This window comes from Cherax quadricarinatus, chromosome 14 (assembly GCF_038502225.1).
Source record: "Cherax quadricarinatus isolate ZL_2023a chromosome 14, ASM3850222v1, whole genome shotgun sequence".
Classification (NCBI taxonomy): domain Eukaryota; kingdom Metazoa; phylum Arthropoda; class Malacostraca; order Decapoda; family Parastacidae; genus Cherax; species Cherax quadricarinatus.
The window spans coordinates 7,732,699-7,757,822 of NC_091305.1; the positions used below are offsets into that span (position 1 = coordinate 7,732,699).

Below are 25,124 nucleotides of genomic sequence, written 5' to 3' on the forward strand. Positions count from 1 at the left end.
ACCCTCCCCCTACCTTCCCCTCATCCCCACTACCTTCCCTCACCCCCTCCTGCAGCCCCTCCAGCCCTACTACCTTCCCCCTCCAACCCCCACTACCTTCCCTCCACCCCTCTACCTTCCTCCACCCTACTACCTCCCCTCCCAAGCCCCCCTACTTACCTTCCTCACACCCCACTGCCTTCCCCTCCACCCCCACTACCTTCCCTCCTGAAGCGTACTACCTTCCCCTCCCACACCCCTCCCCTGCTACCTTCCCTCCACATCCACCTACCTTCCCTCCACCTCTAGCCCCCTCCAGGCCACCCCTCCCCACTACCCTTCCCTCATCCCCACTACCTTCCCCTCCATCCACTACCTTCCCCTCCCATCTACCTTCCCTCCATCTACTGCCCTCCCCACCCCAATCCCACTACCTTCCCCTCCATCTACCTTCCCCTCCACACTACCTTCCTCCATCCCCACTACCTTCCTCCCATCCCCACTACCTTCCCCTCCACATCCCTCTACCTTCCTCCATCATCCCCACTACCTTCCCTCCACATCCCCACTACCTTCCTCCACATCCCCACCCCTGCCTTCCCCTCCATCCCCTGCACCTTCCTCCATCTGCCTTCCCTCCATCCCCACTACCTTCCCCTCCATCCCCCACCTCCTCCTTCCATCCATTCCTACCTTCCCCTACATCCCCACTACCTTCCCTCCATCCCCACTACCTTCCCCTACATCCCCCTACCTCCTTCCCTCCATCCCCACTACCTTCCCTACATCCCCACTACCTTCCCCTCCATCCCACTACCTTCCCTACATCCCCACTACCTTCCCCTCCACATCCCCTACCTTCCCTCCATCCCCACTACCTTCCCCTCCACATCCCCACTACCTTCCTCCACATCCCACTACCTTCCTCCACCCCTCCCCTGCCTTCCCCTCCACATCACCACTACCTTCCCCTCCACCCCCACTACCTTCCCCTCCATCCCCACTACCTTCCCCTACATCCACCCCTACCCCCTTCCCCTCCACATCCCACCCTACAACCCCCTACATCACTGCCTTCCCCTCCACATCCCCACTACCTTCCCCTCCACATCCCCACTACCTTCCCCTCCACATCCCCACTACCTTCCCCTCCACACCCCCTTCCCTCCACACACCTTTACAGTTATCTTCAACAATTTTTTCCTATTTTAATACATCCAAACATCTGGTTTAATGAGTCAGATATGTTTTAATACATCCCGACATGGCTTAATACATCCAGACATGGCTTAATACATCCAGACATGGCTTAATACATCCAGACATGGCTTAATACATCCAGACATAGTTTAATACATCCAGACATGGCTTAATACATCCAGACATGGCTTAATACATCCAGACATGGCTTAATACATCCAGACATGGCTTAATACATCCAGACATGGTTTAATACATCCCGACATTTGGCAATACATCCAGACATCTTAATACATCGACATGGCTTAATACATCAGATGGCTACATCCAGACATAGTTTAATACATCCAGACATGGCAATACATCCAGACATGGCAATACATCCAGACACCAACTTAATACATCCAGACATGGCTTAATACATCCAGACATGGCTTAATACATCCAGACATGGGTTAATACATCCAGACATGGTTTAATACATCCAGACATGGTTTAATACATCCAGACATGGGTTAATACATCCAGACATGGGTTAATACATCCAGACATGGGTTAATACATCCAGACATGGTTTAATACATCCAGACATGGGTTAATACATCCAGACATGGTTAATACATCCGACATGGGTTAATACATCCAGACATGGGTTAATACATCCAGACATGTTAATACATCCAGACAGTTAATACATCCAGACATGGGTTAATACATCCAGACATGGGTTAATACATCCAGACATGGGTTAATACATCCAGACATGGGTTAATACATCCAGACATGGGTTAATACATCCAGACATGGGTTAATACATCCAGACATGGGTTAATACATCCAGACATGGGTTAATACATCCAGACATGGCTTAATACATCCAGACATGGGTTAATACATCCAGACATGGCTTAATACATCCAGACATGGCTTAATACATCCAGACATGGCTTAATACATCCAGACATAGTTTAATTCATCCAGACATGGCTTAATACATCCAGACATGGCTTAATACATCCAGACATGGGTTAATACATCCAGACATGGGTTAATACATCCAGACATGGGATAATACATCCAGACATGGCTTAATACATCCAGACATGGGTTAATACATCCAGACATGGCTTAATACATCCAGACATGGCTTAATACATCCAGACATAGTTTAATACATCCAGACATGGCTTAATACATCCAGACATGGGTTAATACATCCAGACATGGTTTAATACATCCAGACATGGTTTAATACATCCAGACATGGGTTAATACATCCAGACATGGGTTAATACATCCAGACATGGCTTAATACATCCAGACATGGTTTAATACATCCAGACATGGTTTAATACATCCAGACATGGGTTAATACATCAGACATGGTTTAATACATCCAGACTGGCAATACATCCAGACATAGTTTAATACATCCAGACATGGCTTAATACATCCAGACATAGTTTAATACATCCAGACATGGCTTAATACATCCAGACATGGCTTAATACATCCAGACATGGTTTAATACATCCAGACATGGTTTAATACATCCAGACATGGTTTAATACATCCAGACATGGTTTAATACATCCAGACATGGTTTAATACATCCAGACATGGTTTAATACATCCAGACATGGTTTAATACATCCAGACATGGTTTAATACATCCAGACATGGTTTAATACATCCAGGCATGGTTTAATACATCCAGACATGGTTTAATTCATCCAGACATGGTTTAATACATCCAGACATGGTTTAATACATCCAGACATGGTTTAATACATCCAGACATGGTTTAATACATCCAGACATATATAAGTGTTGAATTACGTGTCAGCTGCCGTAGATTCTCAGTTAAATTTCGTGTTAATACTCTGACACAAGACACTTCACATCAGACTATTATTTATGGGAAAAACAACAACCGCGTCACAGGAGACAGGAACCCCTCAAGGGAGGTTCCTTGACGCTGGTGAGAGGCTCTTGATCTAGGGAATTGGATCTGTGCTCCAGTTCCCTGAATTGAGCCTAAATACCTTCCATCCCCCAACACAGGCGCTGCGCAATCCTTACTGGTTTTGCGCTCCCCCATGATCATAATAATAATAATAATAATAATAATAATAATTATTAGATGGGAAATATAAGAACGTCATGGAAAATGAGAAACACAAGAACGTAATAGATGGGAACATTTAAGAACGTCACTGAAGACGTGAAACAAGAACATCACTGAAGACGTGAAACAAGAACGTCACTAAAGACGTGAAACAAGAACATCACTGAAGACGTGAAACAAGAACGTCACTGAAGACGTGAAACAAGAACATCACTGCAGACGTGAAACAAGAACATCACTGCAGACGTGAAACAAGAACATCACTGCAGACGTGAAACAAGAACATCACTGAAGACGTGAAACAAGAACGTCGTAGACTGGAAACACGAGGACGTCGTAGAAGACGAAAAACACTAAAATCAGGAAAAAATATGGATAAATTCCTGAAAATATCTCGTGCAGACAACGTCACAGTAAACGGGAAACAAGAGAGAGAGAGAGAGAGAGAGAGAGAGAGAGAGAGAGAGAGAGAGAGAGAGAGAGAGAGAGAGAGAGAGAGAGACAGAGAGACCATCCACGGGTGTTGTACTCAGTATTCCTGTTGGAGTCTGAGCACAGTTCAAACGTCTACAACAACAACTGTCCTCAAAGATACTCCAGCCACACTCCTGGACGATTACCAACGTGGGTTCGAATCCTGTTGGCTGTGATATTTCTTTGTATATACTTTCCTTTGTTTCCGCGAGGTGTATCGAGTTCAAATATTTGTTAATGTTTCTTTAAATGAACATTCTGGTTTTCGAAAATTTTCTCCTGTTGGCTGGCATCGTAATTTTATTCCCACTAAATTAAGGTGAAAGAGTGAAAATAATGACGCATGAACTTTTAATTATAAATATTAAAGGTTAATTATTAAGAGACAGGTTGTGTATGACGTATGATCTTCTAACTTAATTTTATTAATTGTGAAAATGCAAGAGGCTTAAACACTTTTCGATTTACAATTTACATCTTCCCTCGGGTGTAAATATCTGAAATATTTACTCATTCCGACTCAACAGTCGATTAACCAGTAATGATTTTATGAAATAACTGATATTATAAGTTGTTATCGTCGCTGTTTCCGTGACGTTTATGTCCAGTAATTTTTTCCACCGACTAATTATTAATAAATCAACAAGTTCGCCTTTGTTGTGGCAGTTTCTATAAATTAAAATATATATATATCTATCTATCTATCTCTCTATCTCTCTCTCTCTCTCTCTCTCTCTCTCTCTCTCTCTCTCTCTCTCTCTCTGTCTCTCTCTCTCTCTCTCTGTCTCTCTCTCTCTCTCTGTCTCTCTGTCTCTCTCTCTCTGTCTCTCTCTCTCTCTGTCTCTCTCTCTCTGTCTCTCTCTCTCTGTCTCTTTCTCTCTCTCTCTCTCTCTCTCTCTCTCTCTCTCTCTCTCTCTCTCTCTCTCTCTCTCTCACATGTGGTGAAAAAAATTGCTCTTCACAAGAAGATAAATATATGTGTCCACAAAGTCCTTTTACGAGTTCAAAAATTTATTGGAACATTGTAGAAGATACAAAAAAGTAATTTTACGAGTTCAAAAATTTATTGGAACATTGTAGAAGATACAAAGAAGTAATTCTCAGTAAACAATAAGATGGAGTGAGCGTCGTGGCCCCAGCAAGTGGCCCCAGCAAGTGGCCCCAGCAAGTGGCCCCAGCAAGTGCCCCCAGCAAGTGGCCCCAGCAAGTGACCCCAGCAAGTGGCTGTCACACTCCCCTCACAACAGGTGTTTAGACCACTTCTTATGGGTGTTTGTGAAGGATTCTTCCCAGGTACCAACAGTTGATATTAAAACACGATGCTAGAATAGTTGATGACATCAATGAAGTCGTAGTGGAAACGCTGGTCAATACGTGGAATGAACCAATGTCTTACCAGCCACTAAAGGTTCCAATGTTCAAGCTGCATACAGTAAACAATAGTGAAGTTGTATACAATCTTAGTTACTTCAGTTATATCCAAAAAAAATATTTTCATATATTTTACGTTATTGCTGATAAAAATAAATCTGAAAAGGACATCTGAATATAAACTTAAGTAACTAAGGAGGACAGTTGGAAAGAAGACGGAAGAGGAGAAAGTTGGAAATAAGTGAGAGAGCAGTCGTACGTGAGACGACTGACTTGAGTAGTCTGACGTACAGCAGAATGACGTGCAGCAGAATGACGTGCAGCAGAATGACGTGCAGCAGAATGACGTGCAGCAGAATGACGTGCAGCAGAATGTCGTGCAGCAAAACGACGTGCAGCAGAATGACGTGCAGCAGAATGACGTGCAGCAGAATGACGTGCAGCAGAATGTCGTGCAGCAGAATGACGTGCAGCAAAACGACGTGCAGCAAAACGACGTGCAACAGAATGACGTGCAGCAGAATGACGTGCAGCAGAATGACGTGCAGCAGAATGTCGTGCAGTCGAATTCTTTCGCGGAAAAAAACACAAAATAAATATTTAGCGCAGATGTAAGGGAAGGTAAAAACTATTTTTAATGTTCATATCTTTTTAACAAGTTTTGCAAAACAGAAACACAATGAATATTTCACTTTTAAATTTTCAATAAAGGAAGAAAAACACTGAGCAACCATCATCATCCATGATGAGAAACACTGAGCAACCATCATCATCCATGATGAGACACACTGAGCAACCATCATCATCCATGATGAGAAACACTGAGCAACCATCATCATCCATGATGAGACACACTGAGCAACCATCATCATCCATGATGAGACACACTGAGCAACCATCATCATCCATGATGAGAAACACTGAGCAACCATCATCATCCATGATGAGACACACTGAGCAACCATCATCATCCATGATGAGACACACTGAGCAACCATCATCATCCATGATGAGAAACACTGAGCAACCATCATCATCCATGATGAGACACACTGAGCAACCATCATCATCCATGATGAGACACACTGAGCAACCATCATCATCCATGATGAGACACACTGAGCAACCATCATCATCCATGATGAGACACACTGAGCAACCATCATCATCCATGATGATGAGCAACCATCACACATGATGAGCAACCATCATCATCCATGATGAGAGACACACTGAGCAACCATCATCATCCATGATGAGACACACTGAGCAACCATCATCATCCATGATGAGACACACTGAGCAACCATCATCATCCATGATGAGAAACACTGAGCAACCATCATCATCCATGATGAGACACACTGAGCAACCATCATCATCCATGATGAGACACACTGAGCAACCATCATCATCCATGATGAGACACACTGAGCAACCATCATCATCCATGATGAGACACACTGAGCAACCATCATCATCCATGATGAGACACACTGAGCAACCATCATCATCCATGATGAGACTCACTGAGCAACCATCATCATCCATGATGAGACACACTGAGCAACCATCATCATCCATGATGAGAAACACTGAGCAACCATCATCATCCATGATGAGACACACTGAGCAACCATCATCATCCATGATGAGAAACACTGAGCAACCATCATCATCCATGATGAGACACACTGAGCAACCATCATCATCCATGATGAGACACACTGAGCAACCATCATCATCCATGATGAGACACACTGAGCAACCATCATCATCCATGATGAGAAACACTGAGCAACCATCATCATCCATGATGAGACATACTGAGCAACCATCATCATCCATGATGAGACTCACTGAGCAACCATCATCATCCATGATGAGACACACTGAGCAACCATCATCATCCATGATGAGAAACACTGAGCAACCATCATCATCCATGATGAGACACACTGAGCAACCATCATCATCCATGATGAGACACACTGAGCAACCATCATCATCCATGATGAGACACACTGAGCAACCATCATCATCCATGATGAGACACACTGAGCAACCATCATCATCCATGATGAGACACACTGAGCAACCATCATCATCCATGATGAGACACACTGAGCAACCATCATCATCCATGATGAGAAACACTGAGCAACCATCATCATCCATGATGAGACACACTGAGCAACCATCATCATCCATGATGAGAAACACTGAGCAACCATCATCATCCATGATGAGACACACTGAGCAACCATCATCATCCATGATGAGAAACACTGAGCAACCATCATCATCCATGATGAGACACACTGAGCAACCATCATCATCCATGATGAGAAACACTGAGCAACCATCATCATCCATGATGAGACACACTGAGCAACCATCATCATCCATGATGAGAAACACTGAGCAACCATCATCATCCATGATGAGACACACTGAGCAACCATCATCATCCATGATGAGACACACTGAGCAACCATCATCATCCATGATGAGAAACACTGAGCAACCATCATCATCCATGATGAGACACACTGAGCAACCATCATCATCCATGATGAGAAACACTGAGCAACCATCATCATCCATGATGAGACACACTGAGCAACCATCATCATCCATGATGAGAAACACTGAGCAACCATCATCATCCATGATGAGACACACTGAGCAACCATCATCATCCATGATGAGAAACACTGAGCAACCATCATCATCCATGATGAGAAACACTGAGCAACCATCATCATCCATGATGAGACACACTGAGCAACCATCATCATCCATGATGAGAAACACTGAGCAACCATCATCATCCATGATGAGACACACTGAGCAACCATCATCATCCATGATGAGACACACTGAGCAACCATCATCATCCATGATGAGACACACTGAGCAACCATCATCATCCATGATGAGAAACACTGAGCAACCATCATCATCCATGATGAGACACACTGAGCAACCATCATCATCCATGATGAGACACACTGAGCAACCATCATCATCCATGATGAGACACACTGAGCAACCATCATCATCCATGATGAGACACACTGAGCAACCATCATCATCCATGATGAGACACACTGAGCAACCATCATCATCCATGATGAGACACACTGAGCAACCATCATCATCCATGATGAGACACACTGAGCAACCATCATCATCCATGATGAGAAACACTGAGCAACCATCATCATCCATGATGAGACACACTGAGCAACCATCATCATCCATGATGAGACACACTGAGCAACCATCATCATCCATGATGAGACACACTGAGCAACCATCATCATCCATGATGAGACACACTGAGCAACCATCATCATCCATGATGAGACACACTGAGCAACCATCATCATCCATGATGAGACACACTGAGCAACCATCATCATCCATGATGAGACACACTGAGCAACCATCATCATCCATGATGAGACACACTGAGCAACCATCATCATCCATGATGAGACACACTGAGCAACCATCATCATCCATGATGAGACACACTGAGCAACCATCATCATCCATGATGAGACACACTGAGCAACCATCATCATCCATGATGAGACTCACTGAGCAACCATCATCATCCATGATGAGAAACACTGAGCAACCATCATCATCCATGATGAGACACACTGAGCAACCATCATCATCCATGATGAGAAACACTGAGCAACCATCATCATCCATGATGAGACACACTGAGCAACCATCATCATCCATGATGAGAAACACTGAGCAACCATCATCATCCATGATGAGACACACTGAGCAACCATCATCATCCATGATGAGACACACTGAGCAACCATCATCATCCATGATGAGACACACTGAGCAACCATCATCATCCATGATGAGACACACTGAGCAACCATCATCATCCATGATGAGAAACACTGAGCAACCATCATCATCCATGATGAGACACACTGAGCAACCATCATCATCCATGATGAGACACACTGAGCAACCATCATCATCCATGATGAGACACACTGAGCAACCATCATCATCCATGATGAGAAACACTGAGCAACCATCATCATCCATGATGAGACACACTGAGCAACCATCATCATCCATGATGAGAAACACTGAGCAACCATCATCATCCATGATGAGACACACTGAGCAACCATCATCATCCATGATGAGACACACTGAGCAACCATCATCATCCATGATGAGACACACTGAGCAACCATCATCATCCATGATGAGACACACTGAGCAACCATCATCATCCATGATGAGACACACTGAGCAACCATCATCATCCATGATGAGACACACTGAGCAACCATCATCATCCATGATGAGACACACTGAGCAACCATCATCATCCATGATGAGACACACTGAGCAACCATCATCATCCATGATGAGACACACTGAGCAACCATCATCATCCATGATGAGACACACTGAGCAACCATCATCATCCATGATGAGACACACTGAGCAACCATCATCATCCATGATGAGACACACTGAGCAACCATCATCATCCATGATGAGACACACTGAGCAACCATCATCATCCATGATGAGACACACTCATCATCCATGATGAGACACACTGAGCAACCATCATCATCCATGATGAGACACACTGAGCAACCATCATCATCCATGATGAGACACACTGAGCAACCATCATCATCCATGATGAGACACACTGAGCAACCATCATCATCCATGATGAGACACACTGAGCAACCATCATCATCCATGATGAGAAACACTGAGAAACCATCATCATCCATGATGAGACACACTGAGCCATCATCATCCATGATGAGACACACTGAGCAACCATCATCATCCATGATGAGACACACTGAGCAACCATCATCATCCATGATGAGACACACTGAGCAACCATCATCATCCATGATGAGACACACTGAGCAACCATCATCATCCATGATGAGAAACACTGAGCAACCATCATCCATGATGAGACACACTGAGCAACCATCATCATCCATGATGAGACACACTGAGCAACCATCATCATCCATGATGAGACACACTGAGCAACCATCATCATCCATGATGAGACACACTGAGCAACCATCATCATCCATGATGAGAAACACTGAGCAACCATCATCATCCATGATGAGACACACTGAGCAACCATCATCATCCATGATGAGACACACTGAGCAACCATCATCATCCATGATGAGACACACTGAGCAACCATCATCATCCATGATGAGACACACTGAGCAACCATCATCATCCATGATGAGACACACTGAGCAACCATCATCATCCATGATGAGACACACTGAGCAACCATCATCATCCATGATGAGACACACTGAGCAACCATCATCATCCATGATGAGACACACTGAGCAACCATCATCATCCATGATGAGACACACTGAGCAACCATCATCTATGATGAGACACACTGAGCAACCATCATCATCCATGATGAGAAACACTGAGCAACCATCATCATCCATGATGAGACACACTGAGTAACCATCATCATCCATGATGAGACACACTGAGCAACCATCATCCATGATGAGACACACTAAGCAACCATCATCATCCATGATGAGAAACACTGAGCAACCATCATCATCCATGATGAGAAACACTGAGCAACCATCATCATCCAAGCTGAGAAACAGCGACATGTGTGTCATGTCAAAAACCCGTCTCTTAGTATTGTTAGTTTATTTCTTATGGGAGACCCCCTGATACGGGTCTTTGTCGTGGTCTGTGTCGAGGGCGCAGCACAGCGCTGCTAACAACATCTCTAAACATACGGTAGACATTTCTAAGAGGCAAATAAGTTCCCTCGTCTTCTAATAACATGTTTATTTTTCCACTATAATATACCTTGTCTATAATTACTATCGCAGTTACTTTGTGTCTTTCGTAAGGTGAAGTCCAGGATCTTTCCTTAATTTATGGTATAACTAAACAAATCTTTGAGGACAGTTGTGTTGGAGAGGTCTGAGCAAAGTGTTTGCTGAGACCTCTCCAACACGTTACAAGAATCGCGTAACAAGACCATGGTGTGGTAACCCAGGTCTCAGTCTGGAACACACTATGACACTAGTTTCAGAACGTGAATGTATCTTGTTCAGGATATATGCAGAAAAACCCACAATATCACGGTGTTGTTTAGGTGTATCTACGTATTTCTCAAATACTTTCCATGACAGACTCAGTGTCATACCTCCTCTCTTTTTTTGGTATATTTTACTCCTCTTCCTCTTCCCCCTCCCACACACAGGAATCATTCTCATGTAGTATTTATGTCCCATGTATATTTTTTAAGCATATATTTCGGTGGGTTCGCAGATAAGTTGCTTACATTCAGTGGAATAGTGGGAGGGAGGAAGGGTAAGAGGGAAGGAGCAATAGCTCAACATGAGGGAGTCATGTCACACACATCAACCACTGGTCAACATGAGGGAGTCATGTCACACACATCAACCACTGGTCAACATGAGGGAGTCATGTCACACACATCAACCACTGGTCAACATGAGGGAGTCATGTCACACACATCAACCACAGATCAACATGAGGGAGTCATGTCACACACATCAACCACTGGTCAACATGAGGGAGTCATGCCACACACATCAACCACTCGTCAACATGAGGGAGTCATGTTACACACATTAACCACTGGTCAACATGAGGGAGCCATGTCACACACATCAACCACTGGTCAACATGAGGGAGTCATGTCACACACATCAACCACTCGTCAACATGAGGGAGTCATGTTACACACATCAACCACTAGTCAACATGAGGGAGTCATGTCACACACATCAACCACTGGTCAACATGAGGGAGTCATGTCACACATCAACCACTGGTCAACATGAGGGAGTCATGTCACACACATCAACCACTGGTCAACATGAGGGAGTCATGTCACACACATCAACCACTGGTCAACATGAGGGAGTCATGTCACACACATCAACCACTCGTCAACATGAGGGAGTCATGTTACACACATCAACCACTGGTCAACATGAGGGAGTCATGTCACACACATCAACCACTGGTCAACATGAGGGAGTCATGTCACACACATTAGCCACAGGTCAACATGAGGGAGTCATGTCACACATCAACCACTGGTCAACATGAGGGAGTCATGTCACACACATCAACCACAGGTCAACATGAGGGAGTCATGTCACACACATCAACCACTGGTCAACATGAGGGAGTCATGCCACACACATCAACCACTCGTCAACATGAGGGAGTCATGTTACACACATCAACCACTGGTCAACATGAGGGAGTCATGTCACACACATCAACCACTGGTCAACATGAGGGAGTCATGTCACACACATCAACCACTGGTCAACATGAGGGAGTCATGTCACACACATCAACCACTCGTCAACATGAGGGAGTCATGTTACACACATCAACCACTGGTCAACATGAGGGAGTCATGTCACACACATCAACCACTCGTCAACATGAGGGAGTCATGTTACACACACCAACCACTGTTCAACATGAGGGAGTCATGTCACACATCAACCACTGGTCAACATGAGGGAGTCATGTCACACACATCAACCACAGGTCAACATGAGGGAGTCATGTCACACATCAACCACTGGTCAACACGAGGGAGTCATGTCACACACATCAACCACTGGTCAACACGAGGGAGTCATGTCACACACATCAACCACTGGTCAACATGAGGGAGTCATGTCACACACATCAACCACTCGTCAACATGAGGGAGTCATGTTACATCAACCACTGGTCAACATGAGGGAGTCATGTCACACACATCAACCACTGGTCAACATGAGGGAGTCATGTCACACATCAACCACAGGTCAACATGAGGGAGTCATGTCACACATCAACCACTGGTCAACATGAGGGAGTCATGTCACACACATCAAGCACAGATCAACATGAGGGAGTCGTGTCACACACATCAACCACTGGTCAACATGAGGGAGTCATGCCACACACATCAACCACTCGTCAACATGAGGGAGTCATGTTACACACATCAACCACTGGTCAACATGAGGGAGTCATGTCACACACATCAACCACTGGTCAACATGAGGGAGTCATGTCACACACATCAACCACTGGTCAACATGAGGGAGTCATGTTACACACATCAACCACTGGTCAACATGAGGGAGTCATGTCACACACATCAACCACTGGTCAACATGAGGGAGTCATGTCACACACATCAACCACTGGTCAACATGAGGGAGTCATGTCACACACATCAACCACTGGTCAACATGAGGGAGTCATGCCACACACATCAACCACTGGTCAACATGAGGGAGTCATGTCACACACATCAACCACTGGTCAACATGAGGGAGTCATGTCACACACATCAACCACTGGTCAACATGAGGGAGTCATGTCACACACATCAACCACAGGTCAACATGAGGGAGTCATGTCACACACATCAACCACTGGTCAACATGAGGGAGTCATGTCACACATCAAACACTGGTCAACATGAGGGAGTCATGTCACACACATCAACCACTGGTCAACATGAGGGAGTCATGTCACACACATCAACCACTGGTCAACATGCGGGAGTCATGTCACACACATCAACCACTGGTCAACATGAGGGAGTCATGTCACACACATCAACCACTGGTCAACATGAGGGAGTCATGTCACACACATCAACCACTGGTCGACATGAGGGAGTCGTGTCACACACATCAACCACTGGTCAACATGAGGGAGTCATGTCACACACATCAACCACTGGTCAACATGAGGGAGTCATGTCACACACATCAACCACTGGTCAACATGAGGGAGTCATGTCACACACATCAACCACTGGTCAACATGAGGGAGTCATGTCACACACATCAACCACTGGTCAACATGAGGGAGTCATGTCACACACATCAACCACTGGTCAACATGAGGGAGTCATGTCACACACATCAACCACTGGTCAACATGAGGGAGTCATGTCACACACATCAACCACTGGTCAACATGAGGGAGTCATGTTACACACATCAACCACTGGTCAACATGACGGAGTCATGTCACACACATCAACCACTGGTCAACATGAGGGAGTCATGTCACACACATCAACCACTGGTCAACATGAGGGGGTCATGTCACACACATCAACCACTGGTCAACATGAGGGAGTCATGTCACACACATCAACCACTGGTCAACATGAGGGAGTCATGTCACACACATCAACCACTGGTCAACATGAGGGAGTCATGTCACACACATCAACCACTGGTCAACATGAGGGAGTCATGTCACACACATCAACCACTGGTCAACATGAGGGAGTCATGTCACACACATCAACCACTGGTCAACATGAGGGAGTCATGTCACACACATCAACCACTGGTCAACATGAGGGAGTCATGTCACACACATCAACCACTGGTCAACATGAGAGGGAGTCATGTCACACACATCAACCACTGGTCAACATGAGGGAGTCATGTCACACACATCAACCACTGGTCAACATGAGGGAGTCATGTCACACACATCAACCACTGGTCAACATGAAGGAGTCATGTCACACACATCAACCACAGGTCAACATGAGGGAGTCATGTCACACACATCAACCACTGGTCAACATGAAGGAGTCATGTCACACACATCAACAACTGGTCAACATGAGGGAGTCATGTCACACACATCAACCACTGGTCAACATGAAGGAGTCATGTCACACACATCAACCACTGGTCAACATGAGGGAGTCATGTCACACACATCAACCACTGGTCAACATGAGGGAGTCATGTTACACACATCAACCACTGGTCAACATGAGGGAGTCATGTCACACACATCAACCACTGGTCAACATGAGGGAGTCATGTCACACACATCAACCACTGGTCAACATGAGGGAGTCATGTCACACACATCAACCACTGGTCAACATGAGGGAGTCATGTCACACATCAACCACTGGTCAACATGAGGGAGTCATGTCACACACATCAACCACTGGTCAACATGAGGGAGTCATGTCACACACATCAACCACTGGTCAACATGAGGGAGTCATGTCACACACATCAACCACTGGTCAACATGAGGGAGTCATGTCACACACATCAACCACTGGTCAACATGAGGGAGTCATGTCACATACATCAACCACTGGTCAACATGAGGGAGTCATGTCACACACATCAACCACTGGTCAACATGAGGGAGTCATGTCGCACACATCAACCACTGGTCAACATGAAGGAGTCATGTCACACACATCAACCACAGGTCAACATGAGGGAGTCATGTCACACACATCAACCACTGGTCAACATGAAGGAGTCATGTCACACACATCAACCACTGGTCAACATGAGGGAGTCATGTCACACACATCAACCACTGGTCAACATGAAGGAGTCATGTCACACACATCAACCACTGGTCAACATGAGGGAGTCATGTCACACACATCAACCACTGGTCAACATGAGGGAGTCATGTTACACACATCAACCACTGGTCAACATGAGGGAGTCATGTCACACACATCAACCACTGGTCAACATGAGGGAGTCATGTCACACACATCAACCACTGGTCAACATGAGGGAGTCATGTCACACACATCAACCACTGGTCAACATGAGGGAGTCATGTCACACATCAACCACTGGTCAACATGAGGGAGTCATGTCACACATCAACCACTGGTCAACATGAGGGAGTCATGTCACACACATCAACCACTGGTCAACATGAAGGAGTCATGTCACACACATCAACCACTGGTCAACATGAAGGAGTCATGTCACACACATCAACCACTGGTCAACATGAGGGAGTCATGTCACACACATCAACCACTGGTCAACATGAAGGAGTCATGTCACACACATCAACCACTGGTCAACATGAAGGAGTCATGTCACACACATCAACCACTGGTCAACATGAGGGAGTCATGTCACACACATCAACCACTGGTCAACATGAGGGAGTCATGTCACACACATCAACCACTGGTCAACATGAGGGAGTCATGTCACACACATCAACCACTGGTCAACATGAGGGAGTCATGTCACACACATCAACCACTGGTCAACATGAGGGAGTCATGTCACACACATCAACCACTGGTCAACATGAGGGAGTCATGTCACACACATCAACCACTGGTCAACATGAGGGAGTCATGTCACACACATCAACCACTGGTCAACATGAAGGAGTCATGTCACACACATCAACCACTGGTCAACATGAAGGAGTCATGTCACACACATCAACCACTGGTCAACATGAGGGAGTCATGTCACACACATCAACCACTGGTCAACATGAAGGAGTCATGTCACACACATCAACCACTGGTCAACGTGAGGGAGTCATGTCACACACATCAACCACTGGTCAACATGAAGGAGTCATGTCACACACATCAACCACTGGTCAACATGAGGGAGTCATGTCACACACATCAACCACTGGTCAACATGAGGGAGTCATGTCACACACATCAACCACTGGTCAACATGAGGGAGTCATGTTACACACATCAACCACTGGTCAACATGAGGGAGTCATGTCACACACATCAACCACTGGTCAACATGAGGGAGTCATGTCACACACATCAACCACTGGTCAACATGAGGGAGTCATGTCACACACATCAACCACTGGTCAACATGAGGGAGTCATGTCACACACATCAACCACTGGTCAACATGAGGGAGTCATGTCACACACATCAACCACTGGTCAACATGAAGGAGTCATGTCACACACATCAACCACTGGTCAACATGAAGGAGTCATGTCACACACATCAACCACTGGTCAACATGAAGGAGTCATGTCACACACATCAACCACTGGTCAACATGAGGGAGTCATGTCACACACATCAACCACTGGTCAACATGAAGGAGTCATGTCACACATCAACCACTGGTCAACACATGTCACACACATCAACCACTGGTCAACATGAGGGAGTCATGTCACACACATCAACCACTGGTCAACATGAAGGAGTCATGTCACACACATCAACCACTGGTCAACATGAGGGAGTCATGTCACACACATCAACCACTGGTCAACATGAGGGAGTCATGTCACACACATCAACCACTGGTCAACATGAGGGAGTCATGTCACACACATCAACCACTGGTCAACATGAGGGAGTCATGTCACACACATCAACCACTGGTCAACATGAGGGAGTCATGTCACACACATCAACCACTGGTCAACATGAGGGAGTCATGTCACACACATCAACCACTGGTCAACATGAGGGAGTCATGTCACACACATCAACCACTGGTCAACATGAGGGAGTCATGTCACACACATCAACCACTGGTCAACATGAGGGAGTCATGTCACACACATCAACCACTGGTCAACAATAAGATACTTGACAAAAGGTGGAAAAATCTTTTAAAACTCTTTCTCTTTTGTCATACTTTTCACGATTCCTTTCCTCCCCCTCACTCTCCCTATCTCCCCCTCATTCTCCCTATCACATTCTCTCCCCATCTACCTCTCACTGTTCTTTTACCTGTCCTTAACCCTCTCCTCCCCCTTTCTCCTCTGTTTCCTTCTCTCCCTTTACCTATCTTTCCCCTTTCTATTTCCCCCCCCCCCCGCCTCCCTTCAAGTCACACGTACAGAACAGGTGCATCGAGTTTTTATGGTTTCCACAGTGTTGATGGTCAGGTCGGTCGTGAAGGCTTGACGGGTTTCAAGAGGTGCCTCCCCAACCCCCTCCCTCCGGAGCCTAGTCCTGGGCCACCCATCATCATCATCAAACAAGTACATCACTTTCCTCAATGTTCTCATGCTTAGAGGGGAAATATTAAATGCAGGTTTAATATAATTACGTATGTGATTGTGTGGGTTTTTTTTACCCCCGTAATCGACTACCGTCTATATTGTCTTTTTTTGTAATTCTAGTGTGTGGACGTGGTTATATTTGGTAAACAATGTTTTGACACACAAGACAATCGCACAGTCACCATTTCATAATTAAATACGAAATAATTACTTTTATCGAGGTTAACTATTTATATTAAATATATGTTGGGTAGAATTAAACTTAATTATTACCATGAATTTAGTATAACTGAGTTGCCAGGTTAGTCCTGGTGCAAAATTAATAATCTGCGTAACACGTTAATTCACTTAAAATAATTAACCTGCTTAAAATATGTATGTATATATGTAGGTATATATATATATATATATATATATATATATATATATATATATATATATATATATATATATATATATATATATATATATATATATATGTGTGTGTGTGTGTGTGTGTGTGTGTGTGTGTGTGTGTGTGTGTGTGTGTGTGTGTGTAAAACAAACACTGTGAAAGAACAGAGAAGTTCCAAGCGCTTTCGTGACTACTCACATTATCAAGGAACAATGAAAGTAAAGCATCAAAGGAAGGTATATAAAGGGGTAGCCCACACCTCACTATCAGATCCCACAACAAAGAAACACCTGACGCGAGACAGCAGGCCCGCCGGCCGAACGTCTAGACAGGTCCTTCACACAACCCACCAACAAACTATTCTACCCAAGAAATAAGAAATTTAAAAAATTATTATTTGTCCAATGTATTATTAAATTCTTCCCAAATTCAATTAATTATAAATGGATCTAATTTATATAAACTAAAAGAAATATTCATATTATTGTCAAAACTGCTTTTTATGAAACAAGATTCAATTATATTCCTGTCGACCATTGAATCTTGTTTCATAAAAAGAAGTTTTGACAATAATATGAATATTTCCTTTGGAAATATTCATATTATATGTATGTATATATATATATATATATATATATATATATATATATATATATATATATATATATATATATATATATATATATATATATATATATATATATATATATATATATATATATGTATATATGTATATATATATACATATATATATATATATATATATATATATATATATATATATATATATATATATATATATATATATATATATATATATATATATATATATATATATATATATACATGTATATACATATTTTTTTTATTTTATTTTATTATCACACTGGCCGATTCCCACCAAGGCAGGGTGGCCCAAAAAAGAAAAACTTTCACCATCATTCACTCCATCACTGTCTTGCCAGAAGGGTGCTTTACACTACAGTTTTTAAACTGCAACATTAACACCCCTCCTTCAGAGTGCAGGCACTGTACTTCCCATCTCCAGGACTCAAGTCCGGCCTGCCGGTTTCCCTGAATCCCTTCATAAATGTTACTTTGCTCACACTCCAACAGCACATCAAGTATTAAAAACCATTTGTCTCCATTCACTCCTATCAAACACGCTCACGCATGCCTGCTGGAAGTCCAAGCCCCTCGCACACAAAACCTCCTTTACCCCCTCCCTCCAACCTTTCCTAGGCCGACCCCTACCCCGCCTTCCTTCCACTACAGACTGATACACTCTTGAAGTTATTCTGTTTCGTTCCATTCTCTCTACATGTCCGAACCACCTCAACAACCCTTCCTCAGCCCTCTGGACAACAGTTTTGGTAATCCCGCACCTCCTCCTAACTTCCAAACTACGAATTTTCTGCATTATATTCACACCACACATTGCCCTCAGACATGATATCTCCACTGCCTCCAGCCTTCTCCTCGCTGCAACATTCATCACCCACGCTTCACACCCATATAAGAGCGTTGGTAAAACTATACTCTCATACATTCTCATATATATATATATATATATATATATATATATATATATATATATATATATATATATATATATATATATATATATATATATATAGAGAGAGAGAGAGAGAGAGAGAGAGAGAGAGAGAGAGAGAGAGAGAGAGAGAGAGAGAGAGAGAGAGAGAGAGAGAGAGAGAGAGAGAGAGAGAGAACATATATATAGAGAACAAATGGATTTGTCAGTTAAAAATAGGAGAGGAGAGTTATTAAATGGAGAGTTAGAGGTATTGGGAAGATGGAGGGAATATTTTGAGGAATTGTTAAATGTTGATGAAGATAGGGAAGCTGTGATTTCGTGTATAGGGCAAGGAGGAATAACATCTTGTAGGAGTGAGGAAGAGCCAGTTGTGAGTGTGGGGGAAGTTCGTGAGGCAGTAGGTAAAATGAAAGGGGGTAAGGCAGCCGGGATTGATGGGATAAAGATAGAAATGTTAAAAGTAGGTGGGGATATAGTTTTGGAGTGGTTGGTGCAATTATTTAATAAATGTATGGAAGGGGGTAAGGTACCTAGGGATTGGCAGAGAGCATGCATAGTTCCTTTGTATAAAGGCAAAGGGGACAAAAGAGAGTGCAAAAATTATAGGGGGATAAGTCTGTTGAGTATACCTGGTAAAGTGTATGGTAGAGTTATTATTGAAAGAATTAAAAGTAAGACTGAGAATAGGATAGCAGATGAACAAGGAGGCTTTAGGAAAGGTAGGGGGTGTGTGGACCAGGTGTTTACAGTGAAACATATAAGTGAACAGTATTTAGATAAGGCTAAAGAGGTCTTTGTGGCATTTATGGATTTGGAAAAGGCGTATGACAGGGTGGATAGGGGGGCAATGTGGCAGATGTTGCAGGTGTATGGTGTAGGAGGTAGGTTACTGAAAGCAGTGAAGAGTTTTTACGAGGATAGTGAGGCTCAAGTTAGAGTACATAGGAAAGAGGGAAATTATTTCCCAGTAAAAGTAGGCCTTAGACAGGGGTGTGTGATGTCACCGTGGTTGTTTAATGTATTTATAGATGGGGTTGTAAGAGAAGTAAATGCGAGGGTCTTGACAAGAGGCGTGGAGTTAAAAGATAAAGAATCACACATAAAGTGGGAGTTGTCACAGTTGCTCTTTGCTGATGACACTGTGCTCTTGGGAGATTCTGAAGAGAAGTTGCAGAGATTGGTGGATGAATTTGGTAGGGTGTGCAAAAGAAGAAAATTAAAAGTGAATACAGGAAAGAGTAAGGTTATGAGGATAACAAAAATATTAGGTGATGAAAGATTGGATATCAGATTGGAGGGAGAGAGTATGGAGGAGGTGAATGTATTCAGATATTTGGGAGTGGACGTGTCAGCAGATGGGTCTATGAAGGATGAGGTGAATCATAGAATTGATGAGGGGAAAAGGGTGAGTGGTGCACTTAGGAGTCTGTGGAGACAAAGAACTTTGTCCTTGGAGGCAAAGAGGGGAATGTATGAGAGTATAGTTTTACCAACACTCTTATATGGGTGTGAAGCATGGGTGATGAATGTTGCAGCGAGGAGAAGGCTGGAGGCAGTGGAGATGTCATGTCTGAGGGCAATGTGTGGTGTGAATATAATGCAGAGAATTCGTAGTTTGGAAGTTAGGAGGAGGTGCGGGATTACCAAAACTGTTGTCCAGAGGGCTGAGGAAGGGTTGTTGAGGTGGTTCGGACATGTAGAGAGAATGGAGCGAAACAGAATGACTTCAAGAGTGTATCAGTCTGTAGTGGAAGGAAGGCGGGGTATGGGTCGGCCTAGGAAAGGTTGGAGGGAGGGGGTAAAGGAGGTTTTGTGTGCGAGGGGCTTGGACTTCCAACAGGCGTGCGTGAGCGTGTTTGATAGGAGTGAATGGAGACGAATGGTTTTTAATATTTGACATGCTGTTGGAGTGTGAGCAAAGTAACATTTATGAAGGGGTTCAGGGAAACCGGAAGGCCGGACTTGAGTCCTGGAGATGGGAAGTACAGTGCCTGCACTCTGAAGGAGGGGTGTTAATGTTGCAGTTTAAAAACTGTAGTGTAAAGCACCCTTCTGGCAAGACAGTGATGGAGTGAATGATGGTGAAAGTTTTTCTTTTTCGGGCCACCCTGCCTTGGTGGGAATCGGCCAGTGTGATAATAAAATAATAAATATACATACATATATATATATATATATATATATATATATATATATATATATATATATATATATATACAGATATATACTAATTAAAAGTAAGGCAGAGAGTTGGGCTGCCAAGGAAGAATATTTTAGGAAAGGAAGGGGATGTGTAGATCAAGTGTTGACATTAAACCACAAAGTAAAAAATACTTAGATAAAGGCCAGGAGATTTTTGTTGCGTTTATGGATTTAGAAAAGGCATATAATAGAGTGGAATGGGGAGCAACGTGGGTGATGTTGCAACTGTATGGAATAAATAGAAGGATAAAAGCAGTAAGGTGTTTGTATAAAGATAGGTTCATTATAGGTATGTAGCTGAGGAGGGGATTATTTTCCTGTAAAAGTAGACCGTAGACAGGGATGAGTGATGTCGCCATGTTTGTTTACCATATTTATACATGGCGTTGTAGAGAAATTAATGCTAGGGATGTGATTAATAAAAGACTTTGAATCTAATATAAAATGTTAGTCCAGACAATTGATTTTTTTTTGCCGATGACACCGTTCTTTTGGGAGATTCTGAAGAGAAGTTGCGAAGGTTGGTAGACGAATTTGAGATTGTATGTAATAGAAATTAAAAGGGACAATAGTAAAGATCAAAGTAATGTGAGTAACAAAAACTTTAGGCAATGAGAGACTGGTATCACATTAGAGAAATGGAGCATGGATGTAAATGTGTTTAGATATTTAAGAGTGGACTTGTCGACAGATGGATCTATGAAAAATGAAGTGAACCATATAACTGACAACGGGGAAAAAAAAACTTGGTGTTGCAATAAAGCATCAATGGAGACAAAGGAGTTTATCCATGGAGGCGAAAGGAAGAGTGTACCAGACTATAGTGGTATTAACACTGTTAAATGGGTGTGAAATGTGGGTTTTAAATTTCGCAGCGATAAGCAGGGTAGAGGCAGTGGAGATGTGACTGAGTGCACTGTATGGTGTGAATATTATGTAGCAAATTGGCAGCTTAAAGATTAGAAAGTCTAGGGATACCAACAGTGTTCTTCTGAGGGCTGAGGAGAGGTTCTTGAAGTAGCTATGACATTTAGAATGGATGGAACAAAATAGGATGAATAGGAGGGCATATAAACCGGGGTGGATGGTTTACCCCGGTGGAGGGTTTACCTCCTTTACCCCCTCCTACCGACCCCAGGAAGGGTTGGTGGGAGGGGGTAAAGGAGGCTTCGAGCGCCAAGGCCATGGACATCCAATAGGGTTGTTAAGCGTGTTAGACGTAAGTAGAGGCAAGTGATTTCATGCTTTAACCTGCTGTTGGAGTGTGAACAACGTAACTTTTATGAAAGAATTCAAGAAAACCGGTTAGCCGGGCTCGAGTACTGTAGGTGGAAAATACGGTGCCTGTGAAGGTGCCTTCTGAAGGAGGGTTGGGGATGCTGCAGTTTAGTGCCATCTGAGGTGTGATGTCAACCCGCTTTTAGCAAGATAGTAACTGAATGGTGAAAGCATTTCTTTGTCGGGTCACCCCACATCGGTGGGAGACGACCGGTACATTAAAATTTTGTATAATTATATTATTTTATATATTTATTATTATTATTATTATTATTATTATTATTATTATTATTATTATTATTATTATTATTATTATTATTATTATTGCGTATTATTATATACACACATACATACATACACTGAGCTGCATCTAGCAGGATTGATAGTCATTATTTCAGGGCAAGGATATATATACGTTTACTTATAATTATATATTTTACCATTTAGTAAATATCTACAGATCCCAAAGGTGCAATTATTTTGTTGGTTAGTAACGGGCATTTTAACATGCTGAGGATGTGTGGTGAGTGTGGCTAACTTCACTCTCTTGTTACTTGCAATTCTTGAGCCTCTCGTCTGCAAGCCTTTTTCTGAGCCTAATTATCTATGTGTTCTTTCCCTATTTTCTCCACTAAATGCTGTTAATTCTACCAAACTTCTCTGTGTTAATCTATTCTCTGTTTACCTTCTCTTAGTAAATAATGAGAGGAAGGAGGAGCGGATGTAGCTGGTACTGCTAGGACTGGGCATGTCATATAAATGGCCAGGGTCCAGCAGGCTAAGTCTGTTCTTCTGCTGAGAGGACACAGAGTCGCCTCTTTTATCAGGGCGGGTATACATGGTGCCCTGAAGCAGGTCGGAGTTGAGGTTGGGATGGGAGTGGTAGGAGTCAGTGATGGAGTTGCAGGTGTAGGCATGGTTGAGGTGTTGCATGCTCAGCGAGTCTCGCCTCCCAGCTCGCAAACCCTCGTTTACGTTCATCACAGATGATTGGTTTGATGCTGCCTCCACCCTCACGCTGATAGTCGGCAGGACGGAACTGGAGAGACTCTTCTTGCGTGCGAGTTTACCGCGAGGTCTGTAGCTCCCGTGGGAGGCCATAGGGCCGGTTTTTATTTTTTCAGTGTTTGCCCTGATGAAGGGGGCGACGGGAGGGGAAGGGGAGGTGCCCGGGTCGAAGGGCATGATGAGAGAGAGAGAGAGAGAGGGAGAGCTCTAACTCACATGTTTCTCCAGACTACACTCGGAAGTCGCGATTACACTTGACTCCCAGGACTACACTCCACGCTCACGATCAGATAATCGCGGCTAGGCTTGATGCTGGCGACGGTTCCACTACAGGACGGACACACATGAGGTAGCACTAGCCACGGACAGCACCACACGTCCTTACGACTACCACTCAGGTGGACGTTTCAACACGTAAAGAGCGACGCACCGAGCCGCGTGAGGTCGTGCAACATGCACACACCTCCGCTGGTCATGGCACTGACCCGAGTCGGGAAACCTTGTGCCTGTGTTACCAGCTAATTGACATGTAGGTGTTTATGAGTGGGCGGCACGAGGACACAGAAGGCACTGCGGGCAGTGACAGCGGTGGACTGGCGCGGGCG

The 25,124-nt window shown here is 43.8% G+C and overlaps 1 protein-coding gene across 2 annotated transcripts in view; it reads right to left on the reverse strand.

Annotated features, from left to right (window-relative positions):
* sei (seizure) overlaps window positions 1-25,124 on the reverse strand; it is a 668,222-nt gene that overhangs the window by 499,120 nt on the left and 143,978 nt on the right. Inside the window, exon 1 of one of the 2 annotated variants that reach the window (XM_070084831.1) lies at window positions 24,197-24,983. The exons of the other annotated variant lie outside the window; for it this stretch is intronic. Within the exon in view, the coding sequence (XP_069940932.1) occupies window positions 24,197-24,696 (500 nt within the window). The 5' untranslated portion in view covers window positions 24,697-24,983. Of the gene's footprint in view, window positions 1-24,196; window positions 24,984-25,124 lie in introns of those variants that run through there. 2 annotated transcript variants of the gene reach the window in all.